This window comes from Stomoxys calcitrans, chromosome 4, assembly GCF_963082655.1.
Source record: "Stomoxys calcitrans chromosome 4, idStoCalc2.1, whole genome shotgun sequence".
In the NCBI taxonomy this organism is placed as follows: domain Eukaryota; kingdom Metazoa; phylum Arthropoda; class Insecta; order Diptera; family Muscidae; genus Stomoxys; species Stomoxys calcitrans.
The window spans coordinates 11,582,613-11,601,557 of record NC_081555.1 but is presented as its reverse complement, the minus strand read 5'-3'; the positions used below and the strand labels follow the sequence as shown (position 1 = coordinate 11,601,557).

Here is an 18,945-nt window from a genome sequence, read left to right as displayed (position 1 = left end):
TGGGTGACTATGAACTTTTTACAAATTGAACATTTTGGTACCAATAATAATACCATTTGGCAACAATACTGATACCATTTCGTACCAATACTGATACCATTTGGTACTTTCTGTGCAGATGGAGCTAGAGTTCTAAAATTTGACATGTAGGTAAAACTAAGAAATATACAATATTTTCTTTGCTGGCATATAGTGAAATTCGATGCAGACTTTTTATTGACATGATAATGCTTAAATTATGATTTTTGTACCTTAATTTAAAGAGAGAGAGATTCTACAGATGTGATCATAGTCAATCGTTACCTTTTTGAGGTTTTTAATTACTCCTCCATTTCTCTCTCCGTTATGAGCGTCTCATTCAGTTGTAATCGCATAGAGTTGCCAAACACACACAATACTCTAATACGTATTGTTGTTGGGGAAACACACAAACATAATTGCTCAAGCACACACACTCTTTGTGTGTTTATATATGTATGTTTAGGTTATATATGTATGTTTATAAAACTGAAATTCGATGTAGGCTATTTCTTTCATTGACATGATACTGCTAAAGTTACTATTTTTGAAATGGTATGCAAAAAATTTGGAGAACACAAAGTTAATCAAAATTAAAGACACATACTTGGTTTTTATTGTTGTACTTAAATTTAAAGAGAGAGAGAAAGAGAGAGATATATTCTGCAGATGTGATCATAGTCAACCATTTCTTAAACACACACAATACTCTAAAACGCATTGTTGTTGGGGATGTGAAATGAGGGACTAAATTTGGTTAATCAGTTATTAAACATCTAATAACACATCTTTTAACTAAATCTGTAAATAAATGGCAATCAATGTTACCCAAAATGTTATTGTAAAATATTTTCTCTAGATTTATTTAAACCAAACAAAGTGTTTTATGCGACGTTCAAAAGTAGCATTGATAATTTGTGATATCTTTTGTTCACTTGGATTTTAGCTTAAGTACCTACATATGTATGTACCTCTTGAAGTTTTGACTTATCATCATTCTATTGGTAAAAAAACACTTTTCTTATTACAGCGCATTGACAACGACGAGGATGACGATGAGAGTTTTGAATTTATTAATCCTCATTATTGTGAATTCTGCCAACGTAATTATAGCTCAAGAAATAGCCTGATGAAACACAAATCCATTTATCACAACGATAAGAAAAAATTGAAGAACAAAGGCAATTTCAAGTTTAAGTGCGATCAATGTGATGATAGCTTCCGCACCGAACGAGATCTAATAGGTCATAAATATAAGCACACCGGAATATTGTGTGATATTTGTGGTAAATCCTATTCTCAGCTGGCCGCAATGAAAAGACACCGATTGAGCCACAGCGGCATTAAAGCCCACAAATGTGATGAATGTCCCAAAGCGTTCTATTCAATGGTGGCACTAAAATCACACCAGCTGGGACACACTCTGCCCGCAGTCTGTGAGGTTTGTGGCAAACGATTTAGAAATAGCACAGTGCTGGCAGTGCATATGCGTCAGCATACTGGTGAAAAGCCTGTGAAATGTCCGATCTGCTCCAAAGCCTTTACTTCCTTACACAACCTACGTTTACATAGAAGCGTACACAGTGATGAGCGTCCTTTTCCATGTGAAATTTGTGGTTTTAGATTTAAAAACAAAAGAACACTTTACAAACATAAGCCCACACACTGCAAAGATCGTAACTATGTTTGTAAGATTTGCAGCAGGTGCTTTAATAGCTCGGCTAACCTAAGTTCACACATGCAAACGCATACTAAGGGTATGAAAGAACAAAATGATGAACCAAATCCGTGGAAAACTTATCATAGCAATAATGCTATCATAGAGATGGGCCCTTCTGAACGAATAGTGTCAAATTTAGATGAAGCCGACACACAAAACCTATCGCCTTGGTCTTTGTATTACGAAGAAACAATGGAAGATGATGATGATTTTGAAGTTAAATTTTAAGACTTAGTACATGTAATACACAAGCCAATTGAAATACCTTTAATTACTTACATGCATATGTAAATTCTAAAAATAAAATTAAAAATATAAATAACATAGACACAAATGTAATGACTCTTCAATAAGTGTTCAAACAAGCTCAAACAGATGGGGGAGAAGTGTATTTGTATATGTGAGTGGACTATGTCATTTGTCTCTTCTCTTCTACTCTTTTCACAGCGGAGAAGTATTTTACTCTCTAATGGCTGGTACTATGTTCGTTTTTTGCTACATTTTTTCGTGATTACTTTTTTTAGATAATAGATTTTATTTTCATTGAGATTTTTGTAGTGTTTCAATAAAGTAACCGTGAAAATTAGTGTTTTCAACTGTGGAAAACGAATATAGTACCAGCCTTAAGCTCCAAGTTAATTTAAATTTTTATAAGACACACCAGGGATGGAAAAGTTTGTACTTTTTCCACCCGCGAAGTACCGTAGTACCCTCGCAACCTTTTCATGCACTAAGAATTTTTCGAACAATTCGTTCCTTTCGGCTTTTTATTATGTTTAAAGGCAAGAAGTTTCTATTTTATCAAATTAGGGATATTCAATTGTTAGTCGATAGAATCACGTCCATTGTTGAATTTGCCTTTTAATTTTAAAGGCGCAATATCAGTTCATATTTGGATAAAAAAAATCCTCATCCATGAGTCGCCCCTGACGCCCAATTTCTATATAAGAATCGTGTTCTACTCCCAAAAATCTTTCATTTAGGTATTGATACGATTGTTCTGTATCAGCTTTGGCCACATGTGGTAGTGTGCACAATATTATCAAGCCCATGGGCTAAAGTTCTTGTGTACGTACATCATTATGAGTATGTATTTGCCCTTTGCTGTTCTATGTTGCATGGCATAATCAGTAATCGGTAAGGGAGAATTTTTTCAGAGAAAACTTTTTGATTCCTGTACTCGACTATTTTTTAAATCTGTATACAAAATAAAAATGTACTCTTTCGGACCAAAGAGTAACTTTTTAGTACTCTTTAAAATTTTATATTTTCCATCCCTGAAGTATACCGATTGAAAAATGTTTACCAAATGTGCTTATTCCAATACCAACCGGTATTGATAGTAAAGCAACCCCGTATAATTAATTATTGTGGATAAAATATATACCGATAAATACTATTAGATTTATTATCAAAAAGTTATTGCTTTTAATACCAAACTGTTATAAGGCTAAGTACTAAACCGAGATTGTTTTAATACCATAAGGCATTGATAGTGAAGCAAAACCGTATGATATCAAAACAATGCCACCTGATATGGATAAAATATAAAACGATAAATACCGATTGGTATTAGGTTCATTATCAAACAGGTCTAAGTACCAATACCAAACGGTATTGATGCTTGCAATTGAGCTTCATACTTTTCTCCATACGTAAGTTGTGTTTTAATTGTCAAAGTTAAAAATTGTTTAACTTTACGAGTTGATTTCTTGACATTAGTTTGCAGCGTTGCATTATTCAGCGCGACGCTCTTAAACGCGCACATTCTGTTTAGACCTTAAAGGTGGTGTAACATAGTTTGCGGGCACATTAAAAATGCAACTGCAAACAATTCCCACAAAAGCGAGGCGAAAAAGTTAAAGAATTTCCATTGTTTGTAAGCGTCAAAGTTAAAAATTCTGTAACTTTTGCGCTTCGCTTTTGTGGGATTTATTTGAAGAGTTGAATTTTTAATGCGTAACGTTGTTGAGTGCAAAGCTAAGAGGAGGTACAGTCTTCCAATTCGACTGTCAGCAAATAAAAAAAAAATCAATGAAAGATGATAATGATACAAGTGATGATGATGTCGCCCAGACATAGATGTCGCCCTTTGATGAGTGTACTATATTTAAGATTATTTGTTATTCCTTAGGATTGGGGAATAACAAACGTAGAAGAGAACAACAAAAATTCCAAGGTAGATATAGTAGAAAACCAAGTCAAGTGTGCCAGTCTAACGTTATAATGATTTTTATTGAATTTGAGATAGTTTTAAGAAGTTTAGAGTACAGGGTAGCCAACACGAAATGTTACCAATTCAAACGAACACATTTTTTTTTTTGGTTGGGAAATTTTTTTTTTTTGATTCAATGAACAACATGTGTGTGGAAATAATCAAAATTTCAGAATCCATTCACTCATGCTCGATATGACCACATTTTGCCTTGATTATTGCTCTGAGTGGGTCAAAAAAAAAAACGATCTGCGAGTTTCACGAAAGTAATCTGTCGGTATTTCAGCTCATTCCTGTACAATGTATTTCTTCAGCGCATGCATACTGGCATAATTTTTAGTCCTTACTTTGCTCTCGAAAATGGCCCAAAATGAAAAGTCCAACGGATTGACAAATGGTGATTTGGATAGCCATGGTATGGAGGAAATGAAGTGCGGAACATGATTTTTTATCTATGATTGGTTTACGACGTTCTTTATGTGATGGTGCCGAGACTTGTTGGTACGTCGCACAATGGGATAGAATAAAAAAAAACTAATAAAAAACCTGCCGTTTGAGAACGGGCAAAGATTTCTCTTTGAAGTTTTTAATGGCAGAGTTGAGGTATTAACAAGATCATGTGCATGTGTATTAAAAGCCAGGTGGTCCGGGATCTTCTTCTTAAGTTGATCACCTCGGCACTTCCAAAAAATATGTTCTGACTGCCAACTCCATCGGGGTTCATCCGGTACGTACAACCGGCTGTCTTAGGATTGCTGTTCCACAGTGTTACATGCGCGTTTGTCGTCCACTCCCTTAACTCGGACTGCGTCGACTCGAAAGGCTTCGGGTTAACCAAGTTTATTGTCGGCAGTCCTCTGACCTTTATCGGTAAATTGTCAAATCTTTCGTTCCCCCTCAGAGAAGGCGTTAATCTCCTTCTCACACTCCAAGACTGTTCGTGACCTTACCGTCCTGGTTGTTATTGCCCTTATGGCCATTTTACTGTCCGTAAAGATGTTCTGGAAGGAAACATAGGCTATATAATTTTTTGATATCGGAAGGGGGGCGGACCCTCCCCCTTCTGTCAAAAAACCACCCAAAATCAAAAGTGGATCGATCGGAACAATATGGGTATGAAATGAAAGGTATTGGAGAGTAGAATATGAATATGGTATTAAAATGTGAGTCTAAGTTGCCAGGGTCGCCCCAACCCTAAAACTCCCCCAAAACAGACATATTGGATGTTTATTTCAATATGGGGCTCAAATGAAAGGTATTCGGCAGTAGATTACGAATTTGGCATACATAATCAGATCGAAGTATAGCAGATCACCCAACCCCAAAACAATGCCCCACATGGGCATAAAACCTATTATGGCTATATGGTCTCGGTTTGTTTGTTTGTTCCGTAGAATCAAAAACGGCTGAACCGATTTTCTTAAAATGTTCACAGACTGGGTAGGTTTTTCTGGAAGGAAACATAGGCTATATAATTTTTAGATATTGGATGGGGGCAGACCCTACCCCTTACCCCAAAAACGCCTCCCAAAACCAAAAGTGGACCGAAAGGCACAATATGGGTAACAATAATATCCCATTACAATTTGAGTCCAAGTACCCAGCGGGCCGTCCCAACCCCAAAACTCCTCTAAACAGATATATTCGACGTTCATGTCAATATGGGACTAATCGGATGAAAAATTTGCATTTTATTGGCTCATGACCCCAAAATGGGAGATCGATCTATATAGCAAAGAGTGCGAAACTCTACCAAAAGTGACTTTTAAATTTCATGTAAATCGGATGAAAAATGTGCCTTTTATGGGCTCAAGACCCCAAATCGGGAGATCGGTCTATACAGTATCTATTGGGTTGCCCAAAAAGTAATTGCGGATTTTTTAAAAGAAAGTAAATGCATTTTAATAAAACTTAGAATGAACTTTAATCAAATATACTTTTTTTACACTTTTTTTCTAAAGCAAGCTAAAAGTAACAGCTGATAACTGACAGAAGAAAGAATGCAATTACAGAGTCACAAGCTGTGAAAAAATTTGTCAACACCGACTATATGAAAAATCCGCAATTACTTTTTGGGCAACCCAACATATACTTTATGGGGTCTTAGACGAATATTTCGAGGTGTTACAAACAGAATGACTAGATTAGATCCTATGGTGGTGGGTATAAAAATTACACAGATCTTGATATAAAACCCTTTATACTGATCTTCCGTTGAGAAATCTTCAGTTTATAATGTCGTATTTCTGAACCCAATGAACAGCCGTGTCGAGTTTGGATTACTACCCAGTAACTTCCATGGTTTTATTCTGTACTCCTAACGAATGCACAGAAACGGCATGAAGTGAATTAATTTCGAGTTATTCCCGGCGATTTTTTCTGTAATTAACTTGGTATTTTCGTATTGGTGGCAACACTATACAGTGTAAATCACGTAGTATCGCATGATACCGCTTACTACCAATACAACTTTGCACCGAAATTCTATTACATCATCTGACTTACACTAAATATGACTACAATGTGAGAGAGCAAATGCTTTCTCCGAACATGTTGTATAACAAAATGTTTCTCTTTCTCCCTCTCTTATGTGATTCAATCAGCAGATTCAATAACCCATACAATACTGTTGTTGTTGTATACTTGAAAATAATGCTTGTGTTAGAATTGGTGTTGGGTACAACATTGACTTGCAAGTTCATGCACAGGTACACATGAAATGTGTGATTACTGGATTATTTGATTAAAAACGTCACTAAAGTTTAGTTCAACTATAATTGCAATGTAGTAAATATGATTTAGAAAAATATCTTGAGGGGAGTGCAGTGCAAAAAAAACCTATTTTAGCTTAAGTATGTATAATATAAATTATAGCATATCATTTTATTGTTGAATATTTTTTTTATTACAGCCCCAGGAAAATGGAGATGAGAATTTTTATTTTTGTGTCATCTGTCAGCGTTCTTATAGCTCGGCAAGCAGCTTGGCCAAACACAAATACATTTTTCACACCATCAAAAAAACAGCAAACCGGGAAAATTTCAAGTTCAAGTGTGAGGAATGTGGTGAAAATTTTCGCAGCGAGCGCGATCTTCAAGGACATAAATACAGACACACGGGCATAGTGTGCGATTTTTGTGGCAAATCCTTTACTCAGCTAACCACTTTAAATAGGCACAGATTGTATCATACCGGTACTGCATCACACAAATGCCAAGAATGTCCCAAATCGTTTTATACCCCAGAAAGTCTTAAGGCACACATGTTGGGTCACACTCTGCCCTGTGTCTGTGACATTTGTGGCCAAAGATTTAGGGATTCCAAAGTTTTGAGAATACATTTGCGCAAACATACCGGTGAAATGCCTGAAAAATGCCAGGTATGCAACCAATCGTTTATATCGATAACCAAGCTCAGATTGCACGAAATCGTTCACAGTGATGAGAGGCCATTTGAGTGTGAAATTTGTGGATACCGTTTTAAACGTCGAAGAAACCTCAACAGTCACATGAATACACACTCAACTGAGCGTAATCATGTGTGCAAAACCTGTGGTAAAGCCTTTATCACCTCTTCTTATTTAAATACGCACTTGTTAACGCATAATAAGGATAAGAAAAAACGTAAAGCTAAGGCAAAGAAAGCCGACGAAGAACAGCCGTGGGTTATAAGTGACGATTCTTCCTTAATCATAGAGGAAGAAATTTACTTGGATGAAGACACCATGTTGGAAGACCAATAGAAAAAAAATTGATGCATTGTTTTGAAGTATAATAAATTAAGATCGCATATACATAAGCTAATAAAATAAATTCCAAAGCTGATCACAAATGTTTTATTATTATTGGAAGGGAAATTGGAACTATTGGAGACCAGGTGGAATCGTGAAGATAACAAATGAACAAATTTTCATATGCTTTCAAAAAAATTCCATCTGGTAAGGTAAAATATAAAACCATAAGTACTATTTGGTATTAGATGTGTTACCAAATAGGTATTGGTTTTAATACCATTTTCGTTATCACTTGAATTTTCCACGCCCTAATGACTTAAAATAAATAACATACCACTTGTATTTTCCCTCCCCTAATGACAAGAGATGGGTTTCTACTGGGTAAATACCCAACGTTTGGACCTGGATGGAGTTTTCGGATCAGATACCTGAGACAACATTTTAGATCGATTGCGAAAAACGTTGGTATTGACATCTGGTAGTTCTTGTTACACTAATGGATCAAAGTTAGAGGATTGGGTCTAGGGGTTAACATTGACCACCAAGGTACTGAGATATGTTTCCGAATGGCATACTATGATACGATCCTGCAGGCAGAGATTCAGACGATCACGGAGTGCGTGAGGTTATATGGTGTTAACAGAAGGACGTCGACTGTGGATCACATTACCGTACTGTCAAAATCTCCTTCTTGGAGAAGGAGATTTAGGCGGCACCATCTGCATCGTTTGGTTGCCGGGTAATAGCGAAGTAAGAAGAAACCAAGGGCCAGACTATTTGGTCGTAGGTGTCAGAAGACAGTAAGTTGAACACCAGGACGGTAAGGTCTAGGAGAATATGGCCCCAACTGCATTGTTGGAGCGCCGAGCAATATCGGAATAAGGGGGAAAGAAAGGCGGCACCATCTGCATCGTTTGGTTGCCGGGTAATAGCGAAGTAAGAAGAAACGAAGGGCCAGACTATTTGGTCGTAGGTGTCAGAAGACAGTAAGTTGAACACCAGGACGGTAAGGTCTAGGAGAATATGGCCCCAACTGCATTGTTGGAGCGCCGAGCAATATCGGAATAAGGGGAAAAGAAAGATTAGACGATTTGGCTTTGAAGGCCAGAGGACTGCCATTAGTAAATTTGATGAACACGAAGCCTTCAAGGCAAGGAAGTGCGAATTAAGAGCGTGAGCGAAGAACGCCCGTTTTTCTTTCCAATATTCATTGAAAATCGATTAAACAATAGAAGTTTCTCCTGTAAAACTTAAAATTGCTGTATCTCCTAAACTATGTGGAAAAAGGCCTTAATTCGTGACTCCATCGAAAAAAATTAAAAATTTCATTGAAAATCCATTAAAAGTCGAAATTCAATTTGAAAACTTAAAATGGTTTTATCTCCTAAACATCCCTAGAGGGAAGTTGGCTTTAATTCGTAACCCCGCCGGAAAATTCAAAATGTCATTGAAAATCCATTAAATGTGGGAATTTCAGTTTGAAAACTTAATATGGCTGTATCTCCTAAACTATGCGTCCTAGGGGGAAATGGGTCAAGGCAAAAGGTTGTGATATCGAGCAAAAGTGAATGAATTCTGAAATTTAGATTATTTTCATACATTTTTGTGAATCAATAAAAAATATTTCAACACAAAAAAAAAAAGTTGGAAACAACTTGTATCAGCTACCTCGTATATCAAAAATGCTAATACATGTTTAAGTCAAAAAACATTCTATCACATAGCTGTATAACACAAACTTATTATCATATCGCTGCAAATTGCTTTTACAAAGTGTTAAGTGGCCCTATGTTTACGCCATTGATCTAAAATGCCGTGAATAACCCCATTTTTTAAAAAAAGCCGTTTTCAGGAATTTAAATAATAAAAATTTTCAAGTTTTCCTAAAATCTTAGCTCTTGTTGAACTTATTTAAAAAAGAAAAACAATTCTTTATCACTTTGTTTATTAGTGTATATTGATTACGTGTATAACACTTTGCAACGTTGCTTTGAACATCCTAATATGCCTTTTTCTTTATTCCCCTTCATAATTTAAAATTTTTAAGCCAGAAATCATACTGTCGTTTTGCTGTATTACAGTATAACACTTTGGAAAATACTTTTGAAAAGTGTTACTGACTCAAATTTTACTTTATTATGTTAAAATGAATAAAAACAACTAAATCTTTCCCCTAAAGAATATGTTCGGTCAGTCGTACTGATTCTAGGCATCTTGATTATGAACCAAAGTTTTGAGTATAACACTTTGTAAAGGGGTTTTGATAATGCCAAAATGACTAAATCCTTAATACCTTGTGGAATTCAAAAACATACTATCGTATTGTTTTACAACTATATAAGACTTTGCAAATTACTCTTAGAAAGTGTAATACTGACTATATTTTTACTTCCTTAAGTTGAAATAAATTTAATTATTCAAATTTTTCCAAAAAAAATTATATTCGTCAGTCTGATTATAGGCATTTTGAGACTTAAATTTATGTAAGTCCTCGGAAAACAATTTGGCTGTGCATTGTGAGCTTTGGCGAATCTTGAAAAAATGTTTTGAGTATAATACTTTGCAAAAATGTTGTGACCATTCTAAAATTACTTTTTCTTTTCTCCCTTACATAACTCTAGATTTTTAAACCGGAATATTTGCTATCATATTGCTGTATTATAGTATAACACTTTGAAATTACTTTTGGAAAGTGTTATGCTGACCATATTTTTTCTTCATTAGGTTAAACCAGATTAGATTAAAAAAGGAAGCGACAACAGTCAAACCAAAACAACTAATTTTTTTTCCATAAATATTATATTCCGTTAGTCATACTGATTCTAGGCACTGTGCACTTTAGCGTATCTTGATTATGGAGAAAAGTTTCGAGTATAACACCTTGGTTTGAATATGCTAAAATGACTAAAACCTTAATACCTTGTATAATTCTAAGCTTTTTAAGTCAGCAAACATACTATCGTTTTATTTTGTAACTGTATAACACTTTGCAAATCACTCCTCGAAAGTGTTATACTGACGATATTTTTACCCTTAGGTTTAAATGTTCTAAAAACTCGAAATTTTCCAGTCCTTTAGTCCTATTCTAGGCATTTTGAGACTTATATAGAATTAAGTCTTTGACAATTCTTAGCTGTTGATGAACTTATTTATAAGCCTTTAATGGAAATCAATTGGGCTATGCATTGTGATCTTTGGAGAATTTTGATTATGAAAAATTGTTTTAAACATTCTAACTTATTTTTTCTTTACTCTTTACATATTTGAATAGGTTTAAGCCTGAAAACCTACTATCATATTGCTGAATATCAGCATAACACTTTGCGAGTTACATTTGAAAAGTGTTATACTGATTCTTTTTTTTAGCCCATTAGGTTAAAATGTATCAAAACAACTCCAAAAATGTTCCATAAAGATTATATTCCCTCTGTCATACACCATCTAGCTAATGTGGACTTTAGCATATCTTGATTATGAAAATAAGCTTTGAGTATAACACTTTGCAAAGTGTTTTTGGACATGCTAAAATGACTATATCTTTAATAAATTTTTAAGTCATAAATCATTCTACAGTTTCGCTGTATAACTTTATAACACTTCGGAAATTACTTTTAAATAGAGTTAAGCTCTATACTCTTTTTACTTCCCTCGATTTTTTTGTATCATGTTCATTTCGATTATAACATTCTGGAGATATGTTTGGAATACACTTAAATGACCATATTTTCACTCTCTAATATATATTTTTAAATTTTTTGGCCAGAAAATATACAATCATATTGCTGTATAACAGTATAACACTTTGTAAATTGCTTTTGAAAAGTGTTATACTGTCTCTTTTTTTATTTCTTAACATAATTCTAAGTTTCTAAGCCAGAAAACATGCTATCTGATACACTGTACAACAGTATAACACTTTGCAAATTACTTCTGAAGTCTTTTACCACCTCAATTCTAACTCACTTATGTTAAAATTTCCATATATATTTTAATCCGGCATATCTAAATTCCGAAATTAAAATATTTTGAAGACTTTGAGAGGTCTTAGCTCTTATTTAACTTATTCATAAACGTCAAAGTGAAAACAAATTTTCTTATCACTGTGTCCATTGGCGTAAGAAATTTGCTTTAAGTGTCCACAAAATTACCTTCCAAATTGTCTTTGCACTTGCAAATTTTGTTAGTTATGGTTGTTTTTTTACATTCGTAAGACAAGATAGATAATCTTATCTAATTGACATATTAGAGTGGTTAATGTGATCAATCGTTTTATGACTTATCTTATCAAATGTCTTGTGCTTTATCCTGAGCTGAATTATTTAATATATACAGCTCTCCAAATGAATTTGGTTAGTCTGTGGAAATACAATTAAGGATGAAGACCTTGGTATTGGTCTTACTGGGTTTGGCCATTCATTTGGGTAATATTTAAAGTTATTGTAAAAAAATGTTATTCAATTGATTCAATTTGCCTTATTTAAAGCTTTGGTCTCTGCCTCGCCTTTAAGACATAGCAGCTTTGATTTGGTGGAATCCAGAGCCACAGGAGATGTAAAATTCTATCTGTATACACGTGACAATGCCAACACTGCCCAGGAATTGTTTATAAACAATGAAGATTCTGTAAAGAAGTCACATTTTGAGAAATCAAGACCCACTAGGTAAGTTGTATTAATTTTGCCCTAACTGTTCTTACTTTCAATGCACTTTTACAGAATTATTATCCATGGCTGGGGTGGCTCTTATACTTCCACCCCCAATAAACCCATACGGGAGGCTTATCTTTCAAAAGATAATTACAACATCATTTCTGTCGATTGGAATGCCTATTCAAAATTGAATTACGTTTCGGCTCGTGCCAAGGTGCCTGTGGTGGGCGAGGATGTTGCCGAATTTGTTGACTTTTTGAATGCAAAATTCGGCATGAGCTTTAGTAACTTGGTGGTTATAGGCCATAGTTTAGGCGCCCATGTGGCTGGTTATTGTGGCAAGAGAGTTAAACGTGGTACCCTGGCTGCCATTGTGGGCCTTGATCCTGCCTATCCCATGTACAGCTATGAAAATCCCGAAACCCGTTTGGCCAGCACCGATGCCAAATATGTGCAGACTATACAGACCAATGGAAATGTGAAAGGTTTCCTCAAACCCATTGGCACAGCCTCATTCTACCCGAACTGGGGTCGTCATCAACCAGGCTGTGGCACGGATCTCGATGGTTCCTGCTCCCATGGTCGTTGCGTCAGCTATTATGCAGAGGCCATTAAGGGCTACTCCTTTGCCCCCGTCTACAAGTGTAAGAATTACGACAATATTTTGGATAAGAAGGGATGTGACGACTTGGATGCAAGTGCTCAAATTGGTGATCCCATGCAAGTCAATCGTGTCTCTGGAATTTTCTATTTTACCACAAACAGTGCTGCACCCTATGGTCATTTGAAAGATCGTTCGTAAATGGACAACAGAGTTTGATTGAAAATAAATGAAAAGAATTGAGAAAATTTTGGAAAAGGTTTGAATATTGTCACAGTGTTGTGAAACTCTTCAGGAAATAGCGGTTTGCTACAATTCGGAGCCTAAGGTATTTGAAAAGAGGGGGCATTCGGCCATAACTTAGGAGCGCCAAGCAGATAACGATATCGATGCCGTGAACGTCACGGCCAAAGAGTTGTGTGAGGAGGGGGTTTACGTTAAGTGATTTCGGTCTACGGCAAGGTTGGCACAAATACTACATGGTATTCGACCACAGAGTGCTTGACTGCCGCTACAAGGGGGCAGTCGTTGTGGACATTGGGTTTCGTGCTGCCTAAACCCTGTTCGTTGAAGGAACTGGGAATATAAGGGGTTACTAGTGGGTGATTATGGTGATTATGGAGCCAGAGATCAATTAAGCTGCTATGTGAAGGATTTTGGTCAGGTTATACACAGCACGGATTGTTCGATCGCACTAATTCAGAAGCCATATGTCATGAATGGAAGGGTTGCGACTTTTTAGTGACAGCGGATGTGACTCTGCTACAATTGTAGATGCATGCAGCATTGAATGTACGGTGGTTAGAAATAGTCAATGTGGGGTCTGCATTTGTGCAGAAGGGCGGTGTGGAAAAATGTTCTAGACTAGCATCAATTGGAGGTCTAGCGTTGATTTGGAGCCTTTTCTTGGGTATATGAATAAGATGATACTATTTGCTTGCAAACACAACTTCTCCGATGTGATTCTCGAAAATGACCCAGCATTCGTTTGACCATGGAATGCCACATGTCCACCTATGATGCTGAAGGTCTGGGTACGAATCCTGGCGAGAATAGACAAAATGTTCAGCAGTGGTTTTCCCCTTCTAGTTCTGGCGACATTAGAAGCCATGTAAAAACTTCTTCAACTCCGCCATAATAAAGAGCTTAAACTTTGATATGTGAGAAGTTTGCCCCTGTTCCTTAATGGAATGTTCATGGGCAAATTTCCATTTGCATTCGTTTAACCACGAGAATCGCCAGCGTGGACAGTTGCTGAGCGAGTGGTTGACTTTGAATAACGTCACTGTGTTGAATATGCCGAGTGAGAAGTATACCTTAAAATGGGATGTAGTAATATCGAATGTAAAGGCGCCCCGGTAGCCGAGTTGGCAGCATGCTGGGATTACCAGTGCAGGGGTCGTGGGTTCGATTCCCCCCAAAAGCCTTGGTCTGTCGCTACTGTGGTATCACAATGGACTTGAAATTGTCTTAGTGAGTCTGTAAAGGGCTGTCACTCTTACCTAAACTAATACTGAATGTATGTTGAATCGCGCAGCATTTACTGCTTGCCAAGTAGTGTGGATGGTGTGTGACCATATGTAAGTGAACTGCCAGGGATAGACGCTCTAGGGTTAAAACAGAATGCTCTACCCTGCAGGAAGTTCGGGGTAAATTCACCCCTATTAACATAAATTAACAGTCCATTTAGTCCATTGCATGGCTGTTTTGAGGTATTTTTCTTTTCGCAAAATAAACCGGTGAAAACACCAGTATAAATGTCTCTATGCTAAGTCTACCTCGGCACCGCCGTAACCGAAACGAATGACACCAGTTTTGAGTTAAAGCGAAGAATAATACTGACAAACAGGTGTTACTTTGGACTAAGTAAACAGTTTAGCAACAAAGCCTCCTCTCGACAGAGGAAGATTACGCTATAGAAGACACTGATACTACCCGTGCTGTTATATGGTTCTAAAGCATGGGTACTTGTGAAAGCAGATGAGGCAGTACTTGGAGTATTTGGGAGAAAGATTCTTTGCGTTAATGGAGAATATAGGCAACGTATGACCCACGAGCTGTATGACGATGATAGCATAGTTAAACGTATCAAAAAATACAACGGCTGCGTAGGCTAGGTCATGTTGTCAGAATGGATGAAGAAGCTACAGCAAAGAAGCCTTTTGAAGGCAAACCGGGAAGACGAAAATCCCGATGGAAAGATTAAGTGGTGGGAGACACCTCGAAACTTGGTGTCAGAGACTTTGAAATGAGCACAGAAGGTCGAGGAGCTTGGAAAGCTCTTCTGCGTTCGGCTAGTGGAACAAATGTTCTGTCATAGCCAATTAAAGTAAAGTAAAGGGTGATTTTTTTGAGGTTAGGATTTTCATGCATTAGTATTTGACAGATCACGTGGGATTTCAGACATGGTGTCAAAGAGAAAGATGCTCAGTATGCTTTGACATTTCATCATGAATAGACTTACTAACGAGCAACGCTTGTAAATCATTGAATTTTATTACCAAAATCAGTGTTCGGTTCGAAATGTGTTCAAATTTTGACAAATTTTGTTCAGCGATGAGGCTCATTTCTGGTTGAATGGCTACGTAAATAAGCAAAATTGCCGCATTTGGAGTGAAGAGCAACCAGAAGCCGTTCAAGAACTGCCCATGCATCCCGAAAAATGCACTGTTTGGTGTGGTTTGTACGCTGGTGGAATCATTGGACCGTATTTTTTCAAAGATGCTGTTGGACGCAACGTTACGGTGAATGAACACATTTCGAACCGAACACTGATTTTGGTAATAAAATTCAATGATTTGCAAGCGTTGCTCGTTAGTAAGTCTATTCATGATGAAATGTCAAAGCATACTGAGCATCTTTCTCTTTGACACCATGTCTGAAATCCCACGTGATCTGTCAAATACTAATGCATGAAAATCCTAACCTCAAAAAAATCACCCTTTAATAGAAAAAAAAAAACATAACATACCAGTCTGTGTTCTAATTTCAAACGAAAGTGACAAACAAGCAGGTAAGCGCGCAAATATTTGCTTAATAAAAATAATTTGCTAAATGCAAATAATATGCCCTCAATGATGCAAAATTTTAATTATTTTTTTCCTCTTCTTTAGAATATCCGGCAGCAATTTCCGATTTTTCAAACCGGTGAAATGACCGATTTTTTAAATCAGCGAAATGACCAGTGTTTGGAACTGATGAAAAGACCGGTAAAAAATTATTGGTCTCTAGATATGACATGCCCATATAAAAATCACCGTTAATATGGATAGTCAGGGAACCAGTCACTGGTCACTGAAAACCGGTGAAATCACCAGTTTGGGACCGGTTGAGCGTGGTTGTTTGGTTGACTTTTTCGATAAACAATAAAAAGTTTTTACGCTGTTGACTTTTCTGCAAGTTTTAAAGACATTACAAAGAAAAAAAAATTGTACTAACCTTAAAGATTAGTTTAACTAAATTTGAAGACAAATTTTACAATTTTTAAGAAAAAATGTCTTTTGATTGAAGTTGTTTTTCTTTAACAATAAATATTTGTCTTAAATGATAGTACAACACAAAATTGACTTTTGGAAAAGAAGAAACAACATTGCGTCCTAGTTAAAGAAAAAGGCAAGACTGAGAAATATTATGAAGATTTTCTAAACTTTATTCACTGGTCACTGAAAACCGGTGAAATCACCAGTTTGGGACCGGTTCAAAGTCCTGCATTTTCTCTACAAAACTTTAGGATATTACGGTAGATGACCAGGTTACTATTATAGACGAGTGGATGAGTGCATTGAATATCCGCTGCTTGCTAGAGCTAGCAACTATGCGGGAGAATGTCATGCGTCTGAGCAAGCGATTCCAAAAAGCACGAAATTTCAATGCAGAGGATATTGAAGCTGCTACCTCAGCTATCTAAAATCCTAGAAGCGACTGTTGGTTAGGAGCAAGATCACTTTAGGAGATTTGTGCAAGACAATAGTGATGATATTTGTAAGGTATACCACGTGTGAGGTATCCAAAAGGGTAGTAGCCAGGGCGGACTTGGGCGATTTAAGAGTGGGGGACAATGGCAACGTTCTTTCCTAATTCGAATGACCAAGAACGGGATCTCAGTCTGGATGATAGTGTCACCTCCAACTTTGAATAGCACGAACAGGCTTCCAGTCTGAAGATGATGGTGTCTCCTCCAACTTCAAATAGATGGAAGATAGTGGACAGTGTCCTTCGGTCTAGGAGCGGGAGGTTTGTATGACTGGAAGGCTATACCAAATCACCCTTTGTGTCGAAGAAGTTTATTCCCATCGCACATGGAAATGTGCCCGAGTCGTAGTTGTTTATCGCCTGATCGAGTAAGAAGCTTTCGAAGATCGTATAAAGCCATTTGTTTCCTCCCCATGCTTGCAAAATTATTGGAGAGGATAATGGTGACAAGATTCCGGAGGGCTACGAGAAGGGTACAGCCCCATTTCGGGTTTCGGAAGGCAAAGAGGACTGTGGAGGGTATAAAAATATGCTTGGCCCATTCGACCAGGAACATATGGGACCCATATGATTTTTTTTTCTTGAAGTGGGACACGAATTAAAATACAAACTTGAGAACAAATGTCCAGAGGTTCATCGTACGAAGTTCATCAATCGTCGCTGGCTTATTGACATAGACGCATTTTCATTTACAGGTAGAAGTAGTTGCCGATACTATTTCTTTCACCTATATTTAATTTTTAATATTATTAGACTCCGTATTAGAAGCAGCTAAACTGCTGGGTCATAAACTAAAGGGTGATTTTTTTGAGGTTAGGATTTTCATGCATTAGTATTTGACAGATCACGTGGGATTTCAGACATGGTGTCAAAGAGAAAGATGCTCAGTATGCTTTGACATTTCATCATGAATAGACTTACTAACGAGCAACGTTTGCAAATCATTGAATTTTATTACCAAAATCAGTGTTCGGTTCGAAATGTGTTCATTCACCGTAACGTTGCGTCCAACAGCATCTTTGAAAAAATACGGTCCAATGATTCCACCAGCGTACAAACCACACCAAACAGTGCATTTTTCGGGATGCATGGGCAGTTCTTGAACGGCTTCTGGTTGCTCTTCACTCCAAATGCGGCAATTTTGCTTATTTACGTAGCCATTCAACCAGAAATGAGCCTCATCGCTGAACAAAATTTGTCAAAATTTGAACACATTTCGAACCGAACACTGATTTTGGTAATAAAATTCAATGATTTGCAAGCGTTGCTCGTTAGTAAGTCTATTCATGATGAAATGTCAAAGCATACTGAGCATCTTTCTCTTTGACACCATGTCTGAAATCCCACGTGATCTGTCAAATACTAATGCATGAAAATCCTAACCTCAAAAAAATCACCCTTTACTTCCTTGGAGACATCGACTTCGCGGATGACATATGCTTCTTTGAGCATAGCTTTGAGCACATAAAAGCGAAATTGGAACGATTGAATGAAAATGCTGCCTAAGTAGACCTGAGGATAAACATAGCAAGGATGAAATTGATGGGGACAGGAACATCAAATTTGACACCGCTCAGTATGAACGACCATGTCATTGAAGACGTCGACAACTTCTCCTATTTTGGAAACAAAATAACAAAGGACGGAGGACCGAAAGTAGACATTCGCATACGTATCAACAAGGCTAGAAGCGCCTTTCTCCAATTCAATATAGTTTGGAGATGCAGTGACATTTCACATAATACAAAAGTCAGAATCTTCAACAGTAGTGTGAAATCTATTTTATTATATGGCCTTACAACTTGGAGCTTGACACAACCGACAATCCGCAAATTCCATGTTTTTATAAATCGCTGCATGCGACAAATACTTTGTATTTTCTGGCCAAATTGTATTCCAAATGAGGAATTGCTAATAAGAACAAACACTTCCCCTGTCGATGAAGAAATCCGGAAAAGAAAATGGACTTGGTTGGATCATATCCTACGCCGATCGCGCGATGATATAGCGAGAAATGTCCTAAACTGGAAACCACAT

At 36.8% G+C, this 18,945-nt stretch overlaps 2 protein-coding genes across 2 annotated transcripts in view; both read left to right on the top strand.

Annotated features, from left to right (window-relative positions):
- Window positions 1–7,784, top strand: part of LOC106087448 (zinc finger protein Xfin) — a 70,184-nt gene extending 62,400 nt beyond the window's left edge. The window contains exons 7-8 of the mRNA XM_059366483.1: window positions 1,049–1,954; window positions 6,865–7,784. Of these exons, the coding sequence (XP_059222466.1) occupies window positions 1,049–1,954; window positions 6,865–7,695 (1,737 nt within the window). The 3' untranslated portion in view covers window positions 7,696–7,784. The remainder of the gene's footprint in view (window positions 1–1,048; window positions 1,955–6,864) is intronic.
- A 4,034-nt stretch (window positions 7,785–11,818) lies between these two features.
- On the top strand, window positions 11,819–13,172 carry LOC106087450 (phospholipase A1). The gene is made up of 3 exons (XM_013252503.2): window positions 11,819–12,107; window positions 12,170–12,347; window positions 12,402–13,172. The coding sequence occupies exons 1-3, from the start codon at window positions 12,062–12,064 to the stop codon at window positions 13,135–13,137; spliced, it is 960 nt and encodes a 319-aa protein (XP_013107957.1). The 5' UTR covers window positions 11,819–12,061; the 3' UTR covers window positions 13,138–13,172.
- Window positions 13,173–18,945: the final 5,773 nt, after the last annotated feature.

Excerpts from the sequence above, each read along its gene's own strand:
- LOC106087450 (XM_013252503.2), top strand. The coding sequence starts at position 12,062 with ATGAAGACCTTGGTATTGGTCTTACTGGGTTTGGCCATTCATTTGG. Across the intron at positions 12,108-12,169 it reads GGGTTTGGCCATTCATTTGG|CTTTGGTCTCTGCCTCGCCT; the intron begins GTAATATTTAAA and ends CCTTATTTAAAG. Across the intron at positions 12,348-12,401 it reads GAGAAATCAAGACCCACTAG|AATTATTATCCATGGCTGGG; the intron begins GTAAGTTGTATT and ends GCACTTTTACAG.